The 21,152-nt window shown below is 54.8% G+C and overlaps 1 protein-coding gene and 1 non-coding gene across 3 annotated transcripts; both read right to left on the reverse strand.

Moving 5' to 3' along the window:
* Positions 1–1,456: 1,456 nt before the first annotated feature.
* NPR1 (natriuretic peptide receptor 1) lies at positions 1,457–15,071 on the reverse strand. Of its 2 annotated transcripts, XM_032398657.1 has the most exons (23): positions 14,372–15,071; positions 13,625–13,824; positions 13,080–13,193; positions 12,532–12,667; positions 11,878–11,969; positions 11,014–11,149; positions 10,701–10,785; positions 9,763–9,883; positions 9,113–9,187; positions 8,885–8,962; positions 8,316–8,420; positions 7,996–8,067; positions 7,744–7,900; positions 7,302–7,457; positions 6,935–7,103; positions 6,080–6,226; positions 5,870–5,993; positions 5,660–5,728; positions 5,252–5,426; positions 4,909–5,007; positions 2,535–2,626; positions 2,258–2,367; positions 1,457–1,728 (listed from the first exon to the last, which is right to left on the reverse strand). In XM_032398657.1, the coding sequence occupies exons 1-22, from the start codon at positions 15,069–15,071 to the stop codon at positions 2,305–2,307; spliced, it is 3,165 nt and encodes a 1,054-aa protein (XP_032254548.1). In that variant the 3' UTR covers positions 1,457–1,728; positions 2,258–2,304. The 2 variants fall into 2 exon arrangements, with proteins under 2 accessions (XP_032254548.1, XP_032254547.1); XM_032398656.1 differs by having other exon boundaries at positions 1,457–2,367.
* A 5,923-nt stretch (positions 15,072–20,994) lies between these two features.
* On the reverse strand, positions 20,995–21,066 carry TRNAM-CAU. Its single transcript has one exon. It is a non-coding gene; the product is annotated as a tRNA-Met (tRNA).
* Between the last annotated feature and the right edge of the window lie 86 nt (positions 21,067–21,152).

Genomic DNA, 21,152 nt, shown 5'->3' on the forward strand with positions numbered 1-21,152 from the left:
TCAACCGCCAGGCTCAGCTGGATGCCAACGATGACTGTTGTTTTTATTGTGATCGTACTCCAGGGAAACCCTGCTGCCGCCCCGCACCCCTCCAGCCCCGCTCGGCAGGACAGCCCGGGAAACCGGCCTCCCGTGGGCGGAGGCCCCCGCTCCCGCAGACCCCTCCCCTCGGCAACGGCTTTCCCAGGTCTTCCCGGCTCCGGGGCCTTCCTCCAGAAGGAAGTCTCCTCGGCCCCAGGGAAAGTTCTCGAGCTGCAGCAGTCCCCGGCGGCCTGGGCCTGTCCTCACGCCCCCCGCCGCCGCCCCCTCCCCTCGAGCGCCCCGTGCTGGAGCCAGGCTGCCCCGGAAGGATCTGACCGGCCACTTCCTGCAATTGTCTCTCTGGACGCAGTCCGCGGGCGTCCAGCGCTCCCCGTCTCCCTCCCGGAGCCCGGCCTCTCGGACGTCCCCGCCCACCCTCTCCGGCCCCGGCAGCTGTCCTTCGCCGCCCTCTCCGCAGCCGGCCGCGGGGGACCGGGCGTGCGTGGTCACCGGGGCAACCGCCCGGGTCGGGGCGTGCGTGGTCACCGGGCAACCGTCGGGCAGGGGCGGAGGCGGAGTACGGTAGCTGCGCTCTCCCTCCCAGCGAGTCAAATCGGAGCGGCCGCCAAGGGTGGGCTGGGAGCACCGCACAGCAAGAAGAGTCCCCGCGCTGGAGGGAGGACGGCTTGCCCTGCCTTCAGCTCAGACCACCGCGGCCCTGAACGCAGGCCGCCCCACCTCCTGGTCCCACTGGGCGTACCCTCCAGGAAGAGGCGCAGGGAGGTCGGAGGAGGGGCCTGTCTGCACTTGATGGATGGCACTGAAGAAATGTCTGGCACTTTCTTTCCCCGTGGGGGAGGTGAGGCTGCAGCCACCTCTCCCCCGCATTCATTCGCATTCCTGCCCGCCTGCTCAGGAAGGGCTTGGGGTGGGGGGCTGGAGCAGGGCCAGCTGAGAGTCATTTTGCAAACTCTCACATTTGTCTACACTGGCATGGGTAGTGTAGACAAATCTCAACCAAGGTAAGAGAGGATCCATCCTTCTTTCCTGGCTCCCAGACCTCCCCAACATTGGGCAATATAGCAGTTCTTAAACTGGTGTGGTCCACAGACCCTGGGAGTCCCCAAGACCCTTTCAGGGGATGGATGAGGTCAAGAGACTTTGTATAATCATACTAATACATGATTTACCTTCATGACTTGACAGGTACATTGATGGTAGGAAAGTAATGGGGGCAAACTGCTGGTGTCTGAGCATAAACCAAGGCAGCGGCACTGAATGACTCATTGTATTCTTCATTACCACACATCGGCAGTAAAAAAAAAAAAAAAATTAAAAAGTCAGGTTTTGTAAGAAAACTTGATAAAGCAGCAAAAAAATATTAACATGCGATTAGTTTATTATAGTTATTTAAATGAGTTAATAAGGCCTTGTTTTAATTTCTAATATAGTATACATGAATAGATTTAACCCACATAAACAAAAACTCTTTGAGGCCCTCAATAATTCTGAAGGGTGTAAACAGGTCCTTAGACCAGAAGTGTCAGCACTGCTGGGGGAAGTCACAGGCTGTCAGGTAGCTGAAAGGGGGCCGGGGCCTTTTGCAGATATTGCATTCCCAGCTTGAGAAGCATGTCTTACTTGGAGTAGAGGGTGGGGAACATGGCTGTGTTTTCTGGGAACCCGCTCTCCTTCCAGAGACAGTCACTAGAATAAAGATGTTAATGGCCTCTGCTCACCAGAGAAACAAGACATACAGGCTCACAGCCCCTCCAAGCTACCCCTCTCCCCTGTGCACTGTACCCAGTGTTGGGGGCGGAGGGGGACACAGGTGTGTTTGTGGCCTAGAGGTGGACTCCCCTCATCCCCCGGATTCTCTTATAGTCCCTTTTCCTATTGCCTCTAAGGTGGCTCTTCCCCTCCCCAAATTAGTCACAGTTTAGCAAGGTTGAGGGAGTGGGGGGAGAGGATCAGGAGTCCACACCCTAGCCTGGCTTGCGTAGGATGGAGAGTGGGTATACTTGTCTATGTGTGTGTGTGCCACTGGGCATGACTGTGTGCTTTGGTCCAGTTCCATGAACTCTCAAGTTCTCCCCAACACCAGTCCTCCTTCAGAGGTCATATCTGGTGTCTCCATTGGGGTTAGCACATTTGAGTTGTTCAAACTACTTCTCCGATCCTTTGGCAATGGCAGGGCGGCTGTGGGTGAGGCCGAGGTCTGGCACCTCTCTGTTACCTCTGGCACGGGGAAGGGAGGTGTGGAAGGCCAGGAGGGAAGGCAGGTCAACCTCGAGTGCTACTCCCCCGCTCCCCGAGGAGCCAGTAGGTCCGAACTTTGCCTTTGCCCTGGAGGGAAAAAGAAGAGGCAGTTGGGGTGGGGAGTAGCACACCTACCCACTTTCCCAAATGAGAGGAGAGGCTTAGGAATGGGAGTGGGGTTGGCTGCTTGAGAAGGGGCCTGGGGGAGCCCCTGGGACCCCAAGGATGGTGAGGGCAGGGGCTTTCTTCTCTACCTTCATTTCTACATCTCCTCGAAGCTCCAGCTCGAAACCACCAAACTCTTCCAGGACAGCCTTCGTCTCAGAAGACAAGTGGATCTTCAGGGCTGGGAAGGATAAGGCAGAAGAAGGGAAGGTGGGGGATGCAGAAATAGGAGCAGGGGAGATTAGGAACTGCAGGGGTAGAAAGATGCTTTCCTTCCTTTCATTTGGCCTAGAAAGCCTCTTAATTCAGAGTCCCACCCCTCCATGTGGAGTCTGTCCATACTGGCCTCTCCCTTAGAATTCTAGAACTGTATTGTCCAACATGGTAGCCACTAGTCACCTGTGGCTATTTAAATTTAAATTAATTAAAACTAGGGGTGCCTGGGTGGCTTAGTTAGCTAAGTGTCCGACTCTTGATTTCAGCTCAGGCCATGATCTCTGGGTCGTGAGTTCAAGCCCCACAATGGGCTCCACACTGGGCATAATTAAAAATAGCCTAATTAAAAAAAATAATAATCGGGGCGGCTGGGTGGCTCAGTCAGTTAAGTAACTGCCTTCGGCTCAGGTCATGATCTCAGGGTCCTGGGATCGAGTCCTGCATCGGGCTCCCCGCTCACTGGGGAGTCTGCTTCTCCCTCTCCCTCTGCCTCTCCTCCTGCTGGTATTCTCCCCTCCCCGCCTTGTGCTCACTCTCCCTCTCTCTCTCAAATAAATAAAATCTTTAAAAAAATAATTAAAACTAAATACAGTTAAAAATTTCAGTGCCTCAGTTGTACTGACCACATTTTTTTTTTTATGATTTATTTATTTATTTATTTGAGAGAGAGAGAGAGCAAGAACGAGCGCACGAGCATGGGGAGGGCAGAGAGAATCTCCAGCAGACCCCCATCTGAGCATGGAGCCTGACTCAGGTCTTGGATCCTAGGACCCTGAGATCATGACCTGAGCTAAAATCAAGAGTCAGACGTTCAGCCAACTAACCACCCAGGCGCCCTGCACCACCACATTTCAAGTGATCAATATTCTCCTGTGACAGAGGCTACTGCAATGGACAGCACAGATTATTGAGTATCTTCCTCATTGCAGAAAATTCTGTTGGACAGCATTCTAGAATGTCACCAGGCTCCAGACAGACAGTGTAGCATGGTGGTTAGGGGCTCCGACTTTAGATCCTGCTCTGTCTAGTGAATCCAGTTCAGACACTTGTTTGGGGAAGTAGTCTAAACTCTGTGCCTCATTTTCCTAGTCTGTAAAATGCTGATAGTGACAGTTTCCACCCAAGGCCTTGTTATGAGGGTTAAATTTAATGCTCATCAAGTATTTAAATAGAGTCTGGTGCACAGGAAGCACTCTGTAAGTGGTTCTTGTGACTCTTGTTTAACTCAATAGTCATTTTCAGGCTGAGGGAACTGAGGCCTAGGGGAGGAGATGCACCCCAACCGCGAGGTCAGATCTAGGCTCTGCTCCTGACCTGGTATTCCCCATACTTCTCTCGAACTTGCCCCTGCCACTCCTGGGGTCTGTATCATAGTGGCCTTGTTTTGTTGTTGAGCCATTTCTGAGAAGATGCTCCTTGAAGACTGGACCTCAGTGAGGGGCTTTCTCCTACTCTGACTGCTGGAAACACAGTGCCCAGGGAATATCTGCTGAACCAGAGCCCCTCTGGGCTCCCAAGTAGCCCTTCTCCTGCCATGAGGCTTGGATGGGGTCTGCATAAATCGCCCCCAGTGGGTCTGGGTCATCTTAGTACCCCAAGGCCTAGCACTTAGTAGTCACTCAATACATGTTTACTGAATTGAATCGCATTGAATATAGCAGGAGGGTAGAAGATCAGCAGGAAGCAAGACTAGGGAACAGGGAGGAGTAAGCATTGACGAAATACCTACTACGTGCAGGGGTTGTGCGAGCTTTTCTACAACCCTGAGACAGGTATCGTTTTATAGATAAACAGCTGAAGCTCAGAAACGTTGAGTGACAATTATGTCCTGGTCAGGTTATATGGCTTTCACACATAACTCTTCTAAGGTACGTATCCTATTCTCATCTTACAGATGAGGAAAACGGAGGCTTGAGGCCAATTGACACACAGCTGTGCGGGCTGTGGATCTAGATTCACACCTAAATGGGCTGCTTGAAGCCCCTACCACATGTAAGAGGGAGCAGAGGGGCCCGAAGGATAGGCTTCCCTTAGGGAACTGTTGAACACTGGCCTGGAAAGACTTTCAGCCATTTGGAGGAGGGGGCCCGGGTCTCTGACTGGATTGGAGATGATGTGCCCACACTGACGTGGAGCCTGGGAGGAGAAAGGGCTGGGTGCCAGTACACTGGGAGGGTGCCTGCCTGAGAGGCTTTCCTCGCTCCAGCCGCACCGCCCTCTCCAGCCGGTCCCGGGCAGCCACCTTACCTTCTCCATTAGACTCCATTCTGGAAGCGGTGTTGACTGTGTCTCCAAAGAGACAGTAACGGGGCATCTTTAGCCCTACCACACCGGCACACACGGGTCCTGCAGGGAGTGGAGGCCCATCAGTGACAGGGTGGCAGAGGTGTTAAGAATGGTAGGTGGGCGGAATGGATGGGGACTGCTGGGCAGGACTCCTGGAGAGTCAAGAGGTGGGACCCGAGGCCCCTGGGAATCCAGGTGTGCATGTGTGTGATGGGTGGTGGGGAGGAGCTGGGCCTGGGGATACGTCTCCAGCCCTTGGGGACAGCTGGGCCCGGGGACAGTCCAGCCCTGGGGGCTCCCTCACCTGTGTGGATGCCGATTCGCAGGCGCAGCTCCTCCTGGGGCCGATGGCGGATGCGGAAGGAGCGCACCGCGTCCAGCAGCGCCAGGGCCATGCGGGCCACCTCCCGGGCATGCAGCAGCCCATTCCGCACGGGGAGCCCGGACACCACCATGTAGGCATCACCAATGGTCTCCACCTGTGGGGCCCGCCAGAGGACGTGGGGTATGAGCCCTGTGCTGCCCCCACAATGTGTGCACCGTCTTTGGTTCAGCACCCCATCCCCTGCGTCCCTGCTCTGCCTGTTCCTGGGGCTCCAGGTATCAGTCTCTGCCCACGTCTCATGGTCTCCTCTCTCAACACTCTGCCCTTCACCTTTCTCCGAGCCCGCGCATCACCACCGTCCATGTCCGTCCCCACGCCCATCCTCACCTTGTACACATCAAAGTTGTCTATGACAGCATCGAAGCAAGTGTACAGGTCATTGAGCAGGGTCACCACCTGGAGGGGAAGAGGAGCCAGGGTGGGTAGGGAGGAAGGGCCCCCACCTGGGATCGAGTGGGAACAGGGAACCAGCAGGCAGGCCTGACAGGGTGGAGATGCTAGGCCAAGCACACCTGCCTGGTCTTCACCCGGACTCACCTGCATGGGTGTGCTCTCTGCTGACAAGGCTGTGAAGCCCACGATGTCACTGAAGTAGATAGTGACACTGTCGAAGGCTTCAGCCTGGACCGTCTCCCCACGCTTCAGCTGCTCGGCCACTGAGCTGTGGGGGCAGGGACAGGTGCAGGATCAGAGCATGAGGTGGGGCCAGGAGGGGGTGGCCGGGCGACACCAGACACGGGCACTCACTGAGGCAGAATCTGGTAGAGCAGGGCCTCGGCTTTGCGTCTCTCCTCCAGGTAGGCCTGGGTCCGCTCCTCTACCAGCCCCTCCAGATTGTTGGCATACTGCTCCATGCGGGACAGCAGGTTGTCCAGGATGTTGCTGCTACTCTCCCTGAGGACCGGGGGTGGGGGGATGGGAGTGGCGGTGGGCAGGGGGGCAGTGAGAGAGGGGTAGCCGGTAGTACCCGGAAGTGTCCACCCTGGCACTCACCCTTCCCAGGCTTCATGTGAGCCCATCCCCTAACTACAGTGGGGTCCCTGGAGAGGGTTGGGGTTGGGGAGCATGGCAGGATGGGTGGGTGTGGCAGGGGAAAGTGTAGGAGGAAAGTTCCATTCATCTCTGAGACCCCAGAGTCAGGCCCCAAGCTGGAGAGATATTGGCTACTTTGTTCATCTTTGTTGTTGAACACAAGCAAGTTAGAAGGAGGTAGAGGAGGTGGAGATGGACAGGGGTCAAGCGAGGACGGAGTGTGGGCACACGGGCGGGCAAAGGGGTGTGTGGAGGGGTGGTTGGGGCAAACTGCGGCAGGGACGTCCAAGGGCTGGGGTGAGAGCCCCTGTGGAGGGTTGGGAGGCAGGGAGCTCCACTGGTTCTGCACCACTTCAGAGGAGGGGCTGGTGGGGGGGGCAATGCTGGTGGGGGGAGGGGTATGAGAGGTGGGGGACGATGGGACAGCTGGGTTATGCAGCACTCACAAAAGCGGGCTGTGAGGCTGTGGTGGGCTGGAGCGGGCTCTCTCTGCCACTGCCAGGAGAAGACTTAAGTGTGGGGCACAGGGTGGCTGTGGGGGGGTGGTGGGCTGGGAGGTACATCAGCCACCTGTTGAACTTGCGCAGCATCAGGCGAATCTGCTGGAAGGGCGGCCGCTCCTGCGGCTCCTCGGCCCAGCACCGCTGCATCAGCTGCCCCAGCTCCTCCAGGTGACTCTGCAGGGCCAGGGAGGGCCGGAAGGGGGGCTGCGCCCCCCGAGTCACACGCTCCACGATCTCTGTGTTGGGGGAAGAGGGGCTGAGGGGAGGGGCCCGCCAAGGGCCAGGGAGAGATGGTGGGGAGGTCCAGGACCAGGCTGGTGTGGCTGAGCCACGTGCCAAGGGACAGGTGTGGTGGTGTTTCCAGGGGTCCCTCACCCTGGGGCTGGGTGTAGCTGCAACTGTGGCAGGGCTAGGGGACAACATGGTTCTCTCACCTTTGGGGCTGAGGTCCAAACCGTCCACATGGAAGACACCGCGCCTTAGGGCAATCTCCTGAAGGATGATCCCAAAGCTGTACACGTCACCTGCCTGGGAGCCCCGAGCAGGGGGTGAGGCCATTCGCAGGAGCTCAGGGGCTGTCCACAACTTTTCTGCAGGTCAGAGGTCAGGAGTCATGGGGCGAAGGGCCCTAAAGCTAAGGGGTGGGGGGAAACAAGGTCCTAGAAGATGTGGCTGGAGAGATCTGGAGCCATCAAACCGAGTGCTACAGAAGAAGAAGCCTCGAGACCACTGTGTCAGGCTCCCCTTTCCACTGGAGAATGAACTGAACCAGGAGTCAGGAAAGCCGTGCCAAGCCCTTGAGAAGCCAAGCATCAGTCCCCCTGTGGGGCTGTGCTTGGAAGGAGGGGCGTCTTAGGAGTCAGAGTTAGGGCTCACTGGCATAGAGTGTGTGGCCTTGCTCTGGTTCCGGGTCCCTGAAGCTTTCCAGGCCAAAGTCGGTGATCTTGAGCACAAAGCGCCCGTCTACCACGCAGTTGGATGATTTGAGGTTGCCATGGGAGCAAATGGCCCCATTGTGTAGGAACAGCATACCCTGGGAAATTTGGGGAGGCAGAGGTCTTGGTTTTAGTGGGACCTCCAATCAGGGCTGGGGAGAAGCATGCCTGGCCCCTCCCCCACATAGCCCACCTTGACAATGTCATTGGTGAGAGAGTACCGGAACATCCAGTCTAAGGTGATGCTCTCATTCTCCAGAATGTCCTGCTGGGCAATGAGAGTCAGGCATGTACACTAGGGGCTCCAGGGGGGGTTGCAGAGGCCTAGTGACATAAACTGGCACGACAGGACAAAGCCTTGGGTTTACTCTAGTGCATTTGCCCCCCTCCCCCATTTTATAGATGGGGCAAATAAAGGTCAGAATGAGGGAGAAGCTTGCCTGGGGTCATATGGCCAGTGGGGGACAGAAGCAGGACTAGGCCCAGATTTCCCGAGAGCCCTTGTCCCCTCACCTGCAAGCTCCCACGGGGACAGTACTCTGTGAGGATACAGATGTTGGGGGGCTCAGTGCAGGCACCTACGAACCTGGTCAGGTGTTCATTCTGTACATCCCGCATCTGGAGGTGGGAGCCGGTATCAGGAACCTGACAGAGACCTCACTCCTCACCAAGTGCCCCCCAGGGACCCCTGTCTTCTTAATGCCCTACTCACTCTGCAGACGGTCTAAGGCCCTGGTGATTCCCACCCGTGTTCTAAAGAACCCTCCCCCAGAATCTGCTCCCTGCTCACTCTGCCTCCTAATCCCCCCACCCCCCAGGGGCATCCAATACAGCCCCCCCAGGACCCCCCCCCCCCCCCCCCCCCCCCCCCACCCCCCCCCCCCCCAGGGGCACCCATACCACCCCCCCCAGGCCCCCCCCCCCCGATACCGCCACTAGTCTCTTCTCCCACTTAGGACCTTCTCTCCCACGTACAATATGCGAGGGTCCATCCCTTTCCCGGGATACCCCGTAGTCCTCCCATAACCTTCCCATGTCCCTGGGACTCTCCCCCAGGCTACTGCCTCACTCCCCCACATTACATGCTTCAGTTCAAACAGGACTTTTCGTGTCAGCTCAATGCGCTTACGATTCACACGTTTCACAGCCACAAGGTTGCCCTGGGCAAGGAATGGAGGATGTCACTGAGATGACCCAGTGGTGGGGACTCCAATTGCTCCTGCAGGCAACTCTGGGACCGCCCTGTGCCCCGCACCCCGCCCCAGAGCCCTGCCCAGCTTTCCAAGGATGGCAGTCTTTCCCCGGCGCACCTTATAATACGCTGTCTTGGCAAACACTTGGAACTGGCCCTCTGTGGTTAGCAGGGAGCCATAATTGGAGCCTCTCTGGAGGGATGGAGAGCAGGAGGGGTGGTCAGCCCACTCTGGCCCGGTGGCCGGAGCTCTGGCCCGCCTTATCTCTGTCATCCTGCTTCTCATTCCACATCATAAAATCCTTTTCTTTTTTTTAAACATTTAAATATTTTTATTTTAAAGATTTTATTTATTTCACAGAGAGAGTGAAAGAGCACAAGCAGGGGGAGCAGGAGAAGGAGAGGGAGAAGCAGGCTCTCTGCTGAGCAGGGAGCCCGATGCGGAGCTCAATCCCAGGACCCCAGGATCATGACCTGAGCCCAAGGCAGACGCTTAACCGACTGAGCCACCCAGGTGCCCCTATTTATTTCTTTTTTAAATGTATTTTCACATATACTATTTCTGAACTTTGAAAGCCGCCTGTGAAGGAGGCTCTGTGGGCATAATCTATCTGAGGTCGTCCCAGAGGGGCAATGGGACTCACCCCAGGTCACACAGCAAGTGAAGGCAGAGCGGGAACTAGGACCTTGCCCTCTGCCCTAGTACCAGGCACTGCCCCCGACCCCCACCCAGCTGTCCCCCACTCTTCCCCTTACAAGTGTTCTTACCCCACTCAGGGTCAGCCGGCTGCCTGCACTCCGGAGGTGCCTCTCAAGGCTGCTGGGCTGCACGTCCTCCCAGCGCACCCGCCACAGCTCGGAGGCCAGTTCCTTCTCCAGCTGCATCTTCCTGGGGCATGAAACCTCCATCTGAACCCATGTCTGAAGCCCTGAGCCCGGGCTGGGCAGCTTAGCAGCCCCTCCTCTGAACCCTGGGACCACTGCAGGTGCCGACAGGTGGACGGGGCAGTCAGGAGGTGTGGGTGAAGTCCTGCCTGCCTCACGGGGACCTTGGGCAGTCACTTCATGTCTCTGAGCCTCATGTCCTCATGGCCCAGTGTCCTGATTTGGGGACTGGCGACCTCGACATTTATTTCAAAGCATTGTCGTAAGAAGGGAAAGAAATAGCGCGTGGCGGTGCGTGGCGCACAGTCTGGGCTCAACCAGCACTGATCTTCTCCCTCCCCTCCTTGCATCCCTCTGATATTGATGTCTGCAGTTCATTTCGGCCTCCCACTGGAAGGCAGGAGTGGGGCTCTTTTACCTCCCTCCTCCACTCTGGGTTCAGCACCCAGTATAAAGCAGTGTTCATCACCCCTAGTCAACTGACTGGGCCCAGGGCCACAGGGTTTGAACCATCATTCCCCATCAGGTCTGCACGAGTCGCAAGGGAGGAGACACCAGCCCCTAGGCCAGAACCCACATGCCTGTGACACCCAACTGCTCTGCCCAACTGCTCTGCTCTTCTCAGGGCTCCCAGACCCTTCCTGGCCCTCCTTCTCTCCTCCCTGTGTCCTAAGGCTTTTTAGTCTCCCTCCTTCCCCATCTCCTGCAGCTTTCCTCCACTGTCCCTCCACCCTTCCCACTTCCCTCCAGGTCCTTGCTACTTCCTCTGCTAGTTCTCCAAGCCTCCCGGCCTCACTCCCCACCCTCATTCCAAGACTCACCTGCATATGAAGAAGGAGGCAGTCAGAATGCTGAGCAGGGAGAGGCTCCCCACCAAAGCCAGCACTTCCAGGGAAGAAAAGTGATCTGCAGAAGAGTCCAAGTTCCAGCAAGAGAGATTTGGTTAGACATCAGGAGGAGGAAACTTCTCATAGTTAATCAGTGAACTAGGAAGATGGATGAAGGGAGGAAAAAGGCAGGAGGAGTCTCTCCAGAAAACCCTCAGTGTGGGAGAGGAGCACCTATTGGACTCCTGAAGTGGGGAAAAGAGAGAATGTCTCCAGAATGGAGGCCTGGAAGGCAAGAGGCAGTCACCTTGGTTGCAAGCTGGGTCCTCGTTGTCAAAGCCGCATTTGGGGATGTCAGGAGGTGGGTACCCCAGCGGCCAGTTCAGTTTGCACCCTGGCACGGCCACCAGCTCCTGGGAAGTCCCATTGTAGTTCAGAACAACCTATGGAAGGGCAGGAGTGGTAGGCGGGAAAGGCCTGGGGTGACGCCTCCTGTCCGGAGGAGCAGGGCTGCCTCCCACCCACCCCACGTCTGCTTCCAGGGCCTGTATCTGGGCTGCTGTCAACAATTTAGCAAGCCCCTGCTGTGACCAGATGCAGAGGGCCTTCATAGCCATGCCATTAGAGTGGAAAAACTTGGCTTTATAAAGAAAACTCCATGTAGAACCCCAACTTGACATTCAGGGAGTTTATAATCTTGGACTGAAGCACATACAAAACAGGAAAAGACAATGTTCTCAGTCCACATTCCCAGGCCTAATCCATGTATCTCTTCTCCAGGAAGTCTTCCCCTAATGATCTGCTCCTTAGTGCTTGTGGCCCCAATTCCTTCCTGTTCCCGACTGAACTTAAAGAGCTGTACGGCCCCCAAGTTAGCCTGTCTCTGCCGAGAAAGGGTCCTGCCTATCTTAGGAGACATGGGACTTCCTGAGGGTAGGGCTGTGCTCCCTTCTCAGACATGGGGTTCCTCAAGGGTCCCCGTCATTCTGGTTGCTCCCCCAGACCAGAGCTGGGTCTCTTTTATCCCTGGATTCTCTTATCCCTCTCCAAAGGTGACCAAGCATGGTAGGGGTGACTACAGAGCAGAGATGCCCTGGCAGGGCTGTGGGGGAAGGCCGAAGGACAAGATGTCATTGACAGTTGGCACTGTCTCCTGGGGGCACAACCTTACCCTGAAAGTGCCAGTCTCAGGATGCATATCCCAGAGGGAGAAGTCAGTCTCCCGATCTCCATTGCTGTCCATTTTCAGGTATCCTGTCACACCTGGGGCATGGAGGAAGATGGCTATATTTTGAGAAAGTGGAAGTTCAGCACTTCCCCTTACCTTATCTCTATCCCCATCTTATCTCTATCCCTTGATCTTCTTTGCCTTGCCCTCCAAACATATCTAATAGTAACAAAGTATTAATAACATATATAATAACAAGAGGGACATACATTTCAGCAGTAGGAATGATTGAAGCTGGGGACTTAGGAGGACTTTTTTTTAAAGATTTTATTTATTTATTTGAGAGAGAGAGAAAGTGAGACAGAGCATGAGCAGAGCGGGGAGGGGCAGAGGAAGAGGGAGAAGCAGACTCTCCACTGAGCAGGGAGCCTTAGGCGGCCCCTGGGATCATGACCTGGTAACTGACTGAGCCACCCAGGCGCCCCACTTAGGAGGACTTCTTGAGGGAGCTAGGGAAATGGGGAAGGAGGCCCAAGGGAAGCTGTGGAAAGGACAGGCATGGGTGAGTGACCCCCTCAGCGGCTAGCTAGAGGCTTCTATGGCCTCCTGCTTGGGGCACCCCATGGTAGCCTATCTCTGTCACCTCCAGCCCCTGACCTTGGAAGCTTCGGTTCCACATCCGCTGAGTGATGGCCTCCCCATCCGTGACAGTTCCCCCACGTGCCAGAGTCTCTGTCACTGCCTGTACATAGAGCAGGAGCCCATCGTGGAAGGATGCTGGGATGGTGTTCACCTGCAGGAGCGAGCAGAGCTTGGCTGGGGTGGGATGTATGAGGGGTGGTGAGTGGGGCATTGTGGAGGAGGAAACGGAGGGCACCAGGAGCTTGGAGGAGGGTGGGAGAAAACACCCCCACAGGACAGAGATTTTTCTACTTATAAGATGCCTCCACAAATACCTCTGCTTCTGAATCCTGCCAGGCAGATAGGGCAGGACACGTCGTCCTCATTTTACTGATGAGGACTTGAGTTTCAGAGGCTGAACAACTTGTCCATGTCCCCCTTGGTCATCAGGAGAAGGGGAAGCATGGGAGGCCTGGGCATCCAGAGATGGCTAAGATGACAGGCTGGCCACCGGCAGAGGCCATGGAGTGGGGTGGGGGTGGGGGCTGGATGTCCATTCCGGAAGGTCCCAGGACCCACCCTACCAGGCCATCCTCCATGGTGAAGTTGAACTGCTTATGGGCCAAGTGTTTTAGCTGCTGCAGGAATTCCAAGTACTCAGGATTATCCGGCTCTTTATATGTAATGATTTTGGCAGCCTGAGGAAGGGGTCAGTGGAGAGGGGAGAGCTGGGAGCTGATCCAGTCCTCCCAGTACCCTGGGGCCCACCTCCCCCAGTGCATCTCTGCTTAGCTCAAGGTCAAGTGGATGGGCTCTGTGTCATGTATCAGGTGCTGCTTGCTCCAAAGCAGGGGACCCAGTGGGATGACCTCTCAAGTTCTACTAGTCTGTGGTATTGGAATACCCTCCCACCTCAAGCCCATTCGCTCATCTTTTTGGCCTCCTAGCTCTGAAGTCTCCTAGTCCTCTATACACACCTCACCCCTCCTTCCCATCCTCACCCGCTTCCCTGAGAGCATCAAGAGCCTCTTTTTTGGAATCCTTTCAGACCCTGAGGAACCCAGTGCCCAGAAACTAGGTGCCACCAGCTCAGAGTCCCACAGCCTGGGCTTATAGCCTAGACACTTACCTGAAAGGCCTGGTGGGCACTAATATCCTGCCCATCTCCTCTCTCCCAGGGCCTGTGGGGAGCAAGGCCATGTGCACCTTGCAGGCTTTGTCCAAAGAGGTCCAGGTGGAAGAACACATAGTCCTCCCCACTTAGACCAGCTTCCATGGCCAAAAGCATCAGAGTTCTGAAGGCATCTGGGGAGCTGCATATGTAGATAACTGGGGAGGAAGAGGGGATGGTCAGAAAGAGAGAGAAGCCTGGCTCTTGGCGGAGTGGGAAGGAAGTTCACAGACTCTACACTGGTCTAGGCCGCGGCCCAAGAAAGGTGGAGAGGGCTGGGAGGAGTCGGTGGGCCGGCGTGGTGGAAGGAGCAGAGACCGGCGAGCAGGCGAAGCGGCGCCAAAGGTGGGGAAGGTGGGGTCAGCCTCGGAGGGAGAGGAGGAGGCGGGCCAGCTGGAGAGGGGACTGGAAGGGGAGAGGGAGTGTGGAGGCGAAGATGGAGGGGGAGAGGCTGCTGGGAGGCGACCGAAAATGGAGGAGAAAAGAAGGGCTGGGCATTAAGCCGGGGGCCTCCTAAGTGGCAGGTGACGGCAGGCATCTTCTGGCGGAGGGAGCGGTGGGACGCAGATGGGGGAGGCTGGGAGCGCAGGGCCGTGGAGGCAGCCGGTAGAGGAAGGGAGGGCCATGGAGCCTTGGGCCGACGCTGGCTGGGGAACGAGGGGCCGCGCGGCGCTGCAGGAAGACCGGCCCGGGCCGCCCCCTCACCTCGGCCTTTGCGCCTCACGGTCCGCAGCAGCAGGGCGTAGTGGTCGAGGTCGCCCTCGGCGAACTCCAGGTGGTCCACCGTGATGTTGAGGCGGTCCCGCACGCGCATGTACAGCCCTTCCACCACGAAGAAGCACGGCTGGTCGTCGCCGGGCCGGTAGGCGTAGAGCACCAGCGCCCGGCGCTCCCAGCCCAGCCGTCGGTGCAGCGCCGCCACCAAGTCGCCCAGCTTGGCGTGGCTGGGCCCGGCGCGGGTGGTCAGCGCGTACTCGTCCTTGGCCCCGAAGCCCAGCGCCGGGGCGCCGGCGGTCAGCAGCGGCACCCGCCAGTGCGCCGTGAAGCGCCCCACCGGGGCGGCCGCGTACACGCAGCCGGGGCCCAGGAACACCGCGGGGCTGTGCTCCCACTTGAGGTCCACGGCGGCCAGGGGCGCGGCGGTGTCGGAGCAGACGCCCCGCGCGTTCTCGCTGCTGCCCAGCACCGTGCGCACCGTCCAGCCCGGCAGCAGGTCGGGCCGCGCTCTCACCCCGGCCAGGGCCAGCTCCACGGCCGGCCCCACGCGCGCCCACGACCACGGGTACGAGGTGTTGGCCAGCGGCAGCACCACGGCCACCGTCAGGTTGCCCGCGTGGCCGCCTGGGAGCAGCGGCAGCAGGAGCAGGAGCGGGAGGGCGCCGGCGGGGCGGCCGGGGCGCAGCATGGCTTCAGCCGGCCGCTCGGCGGGCGAGCGCTCCCACCCTGGCCTCTTCGGCCCCCTCCGCGGCCCCGTCGCGGGCACCGGGCGCGCCCACCCCGGGGCACGCTGCCCCCTCCAGCGGCGTCGCTCGGTGTCGGCCGCGCGAGGGGCGCGTGGCGGGCGCTGCGGGGCAGGTGGGCGCTGGCAGCGGAGCGCGGGGGCTCGGAGGACGAGCGTGGGCGACAGCGCGAGGGTGCGTGTGTTAGGAGCAAGCATTCGGGGGAGAAGGGTGGGAGGGGGCGCGAGGGAGGGAAGGGGAGTGGAGTGTTTGTGTGCGCGCGTGAGCGGCTGCCCCGGGAGGGTGCCAGCAGGGGCGTCCGGCCGGCCCAAGTCCCCGGCCGTCCGGGGGGGACAGGGGAGGTCCTGAGCCAAGCTCCGAGTCCTTCCTCCCGCCGCTTCCCCTCCCAGGCTCGGCGACTGGAGAGCCAACCCGGGATCTTTAACTCCTTCGTCCCCGCCCCGAAGTTGCGGACATGCCCGCGCCCCCAGCCCGCGCGCTTTCCCCTGAGACCCTCCACGCCGTCCTCCTCCGAGAGCGGCGCCCTCAGAAGGGGCTTCCTCGCTGGGATCGGAAGCAGGACCAAAGGGAGACTCGTGTGGGGGCCGCGGGGGCCCATTTGCGCCCCACCTCGTCCCTCCCCCTACCTGGTTCCGTTTGGGGAAGAGAGCTGTGCTGGTTTGGGATCTTGGCAAGAAAAGGTGTGAGGGTACGGAAGTGTGTGTGTCTGGGGCGGACGGGAGGGTGGCGGGTTTCTGGAAGGGCGTTAAAGTAGGTGAGCCCAGGGTGCCCGTGACTCAGTACATCCAGGACCGCCCCCGCCCCCCCCAGCTTCCAGATAGAGCAGACTGACGGAGAGAACGGACCCAGTGGAAGGGCGGAGTTAACCCTTTAGTTCCCAAATGGTTATAGGAAGGGGGAGAAGAGCGTGCGGTGGCTGGAGTGGGGAGGAGGAGAGTGGTGACCTCGGGGCCGCTCCCGGAAGGTGAGTGTGAGTTTGTTTGAGGGGGATTGTTAAAATGGGATTTGCGGTGACGGTGGGAGGCGGTGTTGGAAATGACCGGTGGAGGCGTCCCCTGGGGAGAGGGTTGGGGGTCCCCCCGCTGTGGCATCAGTCTGCCCTCTCGCGGCCAGCAGGGGTCACTGACGCAGCTGCGCCGCCACCCTCTCCGAGCCTGTGCCTGGACTGAGCCCAACACCTGCAAACTTTCCTTCAGCAAACCGACTTGAAGCGCCGGCTAAATGCTGAGGGTATGAAGGTAAATATATGTGTAGTCGTGCCTTGGAGGAGCTCTGCTTGGGACAAATAGCCATAATGTAATCTGATTGAGGACCACAACAGAGAGATGGATAAATTGCTAAGAGGCCCAGATAGGACTTCTGCTTGCTTTGGGGGCCAGGAAAATCTCCAAAGAGAAATAATTCAGCAAGAGTAGAATGATGAGCAAGGTATTCTGTGCAGAAAGAGCAGAATACTGAAGTATATTTCCTGTATCAGGAATTTTGGGGGAATTTTAGGACCATTTTTTCTTATGGTCTAGAACAAATAGTAGCCGTTGGACCAACTACAGATGGCCGGAATGTTTTGTTTGGCCTGCATTCTCTTTCTCTATGTTTGACTTAATTGCCTACACTTAAAAATCAGCAGATGAGGGGCACCAGGCTGGCTCAGTCAGCGGAGGGTGGGACTTTCTTTCTTTCTTTCTTTTTTTAATTTTTAAAGATTTATTTATTTAGTAGAGAGAGAGACCGAGAAAGAAAACGGGGTGGGGAGGGGCAGAGGGAGAGAGAGAACCTCAAGTAGATTCCCCACTGAGCACAGAGCCCCTCACAAGGCTCAACCCCAGGACTCCCAGATCATGACCTGAGCTGAAATCAAGAGTCCATGCTCAACCAACTGAGCCACCCAGCCACCCCGGGTGGGACTCTTGATCTCTGTGTCCTGAGTTCAAGCCCCAAATTGGGCATAGAGCTCACTTTAAAAAAAAAAGTAAAAAAAAAAAAAATTAGTAGATGACACATAAATATTTGGATTTCTGACTTGTCTTGAAATACTAGAGAGCTGGCAATAGCTAAGTCCTGCATCCCTTCCTTGAGCTGAGTCTAGTTCATCACAGTTCCTATCCATCCTGTTCACTCATCTGCTTTACTTGCCTGGCTGCTGTAGGAGTTTGTATTTTGAATCCTGATCCATGATGTAAGGTGTGTGCTTGTAGGAATGACTGAAGAGAGGGGTGCCTGGGTGCCTTCAGCTCAGGTCATGACCCCAAGGTCCTGGGATCAAGCTCCCTGTCGCCTGCTTCTCCCTCTCCCTCTGCCTGTGGTTCCCCCTGCTTGTGCTCTCTCTCTCTCTCTGACAAATAAATAAAAATCATAAAAAAAAAGGAATGACTGAGGAGAGGCAAGAGAGGGCAGCAGAGGGCAGGTCATGCAAGCTTTTGTGTGATAGGCATAATGTTCCTCCTGTATGGGGTGCTCCAGAGGCTAATACAGGTAGATAGGAAATTGGGAAACTTTTTTGAGGGGAGGGACTTAAAAAAAACTAGTTTTATTGAGATATAAGTGATATGGCATAAACTGTACATATTTAATGTATACAACTGATGAGTTTGGACATATGTATACACCTGTGAAACCATCACCACAATATCAAGGTAATAAACATATCCATCACCTCAAATGTTTCCTTCTGTCCTTTCGTGTGTGTGTGTGTGTGTGTGTGTGTATTAAGAACAGTTAACATGAGATCTACCCTCTTAAAATTTTTTTTAATGCCCCCTTTATTTTTTTAAGTAAACTATCCCCAACTTGGAGCTGAAACTCACGTCCGCAAGACCAAGAGTCTCATGTGCTACCAACTGAGCCAGCCAGGTGTCCCTCTTTTTTTTTTTTTTTTTTTTTTTTAAGATTTTACTTATTTATTTGAGAGAGTGAGTAAGCAAGAGAGAGAGAGAAAGAGAATGAACAGGGGGAAGGGCAGAGGGAGAAGCAGGCTCCCCGCTGAGCAGGAGCCCAATGCCGCTTAGATCCCAGGACCCCAGGATCATGACCTGAGCTGAAGAAACCGACTGAGCCACCCAGGCGCACCCCCCTCTTAACAACTTTTTAAGTGCGTAACATTGTTGACTACAGAGAGATGTTTTATAAGTAGAATCAATTGGACTTCAAGAAGAGAAGACAATATACAAATGACTGAAGTTTAGGTGACATTGACCCATTTGCTGAAGAGCTGAAGAAACAGGTTTTGAGTGTGGGGGGGTGATAACAATTTTAGTTTGTTGGGTGTGAGGTGCCTGTAGAGCCCCAAGTGGAGGTGTTCAGTATGCCATTGGATTAGTGGAGTGGAGCTCAGGAGAAATGACTACACCTAAAACCTAATTTAGTAATTGAGCCCCTCTTTCAACAATGGTGGACTGAACAATTTGCCTGAGCTGAAGATGACTAGAAATGTTGGATGAAATACTTTAAAAACTCAAAGCACTAATAAGACACTGAGGAATTATTGGTGTTGAGAACATGAAAGACAGGAAAGCATAGAGGTGAGACCAGCAGTAGGACTGCTTTTACCCTGGGGTCTTTTGCAGATGAGAACTGGAGGCAGAAAATGGGCTGTGTGGGGCAAATGAGACAAAAATTATAGTCCAAATGTCCCCAAAGGTGAGAAACCTGGCAAACCCATCTTCTGCTTTGGGGTTAGGATCCTGAAAGCTGTACTCCTGGGGGAAACCTTGGAGTCCAGTAAATCAGAAATAAATAGAAAATTCACACCCCAAAATATTAAAAAAACAAAATTAAGAATTAATAGGTTTAAGAGTAAGTCAGACTCAAGAGCAAGTAATGCAATGGAAGAAAGAATGAAGAAACTACCCAGAATGAAGCATGGATTAAACGAGACAAGAGGGATACTGTGAAAAAATCTGACATACCTTTATTCAGAGCCCAGGAAGTAGGGGGAATAAAAAAGCCCCACAGATTCAAGAAGTTCAACAAACCTCAAGTAAGATTTAAAAAGTCCATATTTTGACCCATCAAGATGAAATAGCAGGAAATTAAGTCAAAGGCAAAATCTTTAAAATAGAAAAAAAGAGGATTGATTACCTTCAAAAGAGCAACCATTAGGTTGGCAAAAAAAAATTTTTTTTCACAGCAAAAATGGAAGCCAAAGATAGTAAAATAATATAGTAAATGCACTGAAGGAAAATAACTTCCAAGCTAGAGTTCCTTATCCAGAGAAAATGTCCTTCAAAAACAAAGGTGAAAGGGGCACCTGGCTGGCTCAGTCGGTGGAGCCCTGTTGGGCATAGAGCTTACCTTCAAAAAGGAAGAAAGAAAGAAAATATATACAGAATTTAAATAATGTACACATCTACATCTACCAAGAGAAACAGATGCATCTGGCCACACAAATCTTGTACAAAAATAAAGCAGCTGAATAAAGCAGCTTTATTCATAATGGCTCCAAAGTGTTAACAACCCAAATGTGTACCTGTGTGTCCCAGCCAGTTGGAGAATGGCTGAACAGGAAAGTCGATATATTTATGTAAGGGAATGCTGCTCATAAATAAAAATCAACAAATTGCTGATAAATGCAAAAACGTGGAAGAATCTTGAAACGTATCAAGCAAGAGAAACTAGACAAATAAAGAGCACATAACCTGGGTGGCTCAGTTGTTAAGCGTCTGCCTTCGGCGTCTCAGGTCATGGTCCCAGGGTGCTGGGATCGAGTCCCGCATCGGGCTCCCTGCTCGGTGGGACGCCTGCTTCTCCCTCTCCCACTCCCCCTGCTTGTGTTCCTGCTCTGGCTATCTCTCTGTTAAATAGATAAATTAAAAAAAAAAGAGAGAGTACATACAGTGTGAGTCCATTTATGTGAAGTTCAAGAACAGACAAACCTAATCTATGCTCATAGAAATCACAATCATGATTGCCTCTAGGGGCCGGGTAAAGGGTCAAGAGCAAACTTTGAGGTGATAAAAATGTTCTTCGTCTTGGGTGATGGTTACATGGACGGAATACATTACTCAAAATTAATCGAGATGAAAGCTTAAGATCTGTGCATTTTGCTGTAATAAATTATACTAAAGTCCTTAAAAGAATTACACAACAGCAATAGCATATAATGGGGGGGGGGGTGATGGTTGTAAACAAATTATCCCTGCATTTTTTCACCAGGAGGGCAAAAGTATTGCACACAATTAGACCTTGCTAAGTCAAGGATGCATGTTGTAATTTTTATTTTAATCAACTGATTGACTGATTGATGCAAAAAGGTGATTTTATTAAAGCATGGGGACAGGACCCGTGGGCAAAAAGAGCTGCTGCCGCATGTTGTCATTTTTAGAGTACACTACAAGAGTAGAAAAAGTGCCTAACCTCCAATTAACAAAGGCGGGGAAGGAATTAACATAATCAGCGCAAAAGTAGGCAAGAAGCCCGAGAAAAAAATGACTCAGGGGGGACAAAAGCAGCGACCCGGGGGGCGCCATTAGAACGTAGGGGACGGCGCCTGCGCACTCAGGCCGGGAGCCGCCTGCCCCTCGGGGGCGGGTCTGCAGGGGGAGCGGCGACCTTGCGCGGGCGCTGGCGGGTCCTTGTCCCCTCCCCTGCTCGCTCTTTCTGAACTCTCTTTCTAAAGGCTGCCTGTTTCACTTCTAGCCGGTCATCATCAGTGCTTTTCCCTCTGATTCAATCTGTATAATACGCTTCTCCTGCCTCAGGTTTCTGGCCTTCGGTGAACCCCCAGGCATGTAGTTTTGCCTAAAGTCCCTTCCTATTCCCTTCACTTGCTGATGACAAAAACGGTTCTGAAGCCTGCATTTTTGAAGGAGGAAAAAGTTAGAGAGTGGTTATAATCACTTAAGAAAAGTAAACAGAAAAAGGAGCACTTCATAGCAGAGGATGGTTTCGATCCATCGACCTCTGGGTTATGGGCCCAGCACGCTTCCGCTGCGCCACTCTGCTGCCTAGAAACACACTTTTTCTGGATTCCCAAAGAAAGCTGTACCGTGCCTTCTCCATATCGCGCCATCTAGTGTCCAGTTAAAAAA

This window comes from Phoca vitulina, unplaced genomic scaffold, assembly GCF_004348235.1.
Source record: "Phoca vitulina isolate PV1807 unplaced genomic scaffold, GSC_HSeal_1.0 scaffold118, whole genome shotgun sequence".
Lineage (NCBI taxonomy): Eukaryota > Metazoa > Chordata > Mammalia > Carnivora > Phocidae > Phoca > Phoca vitulina.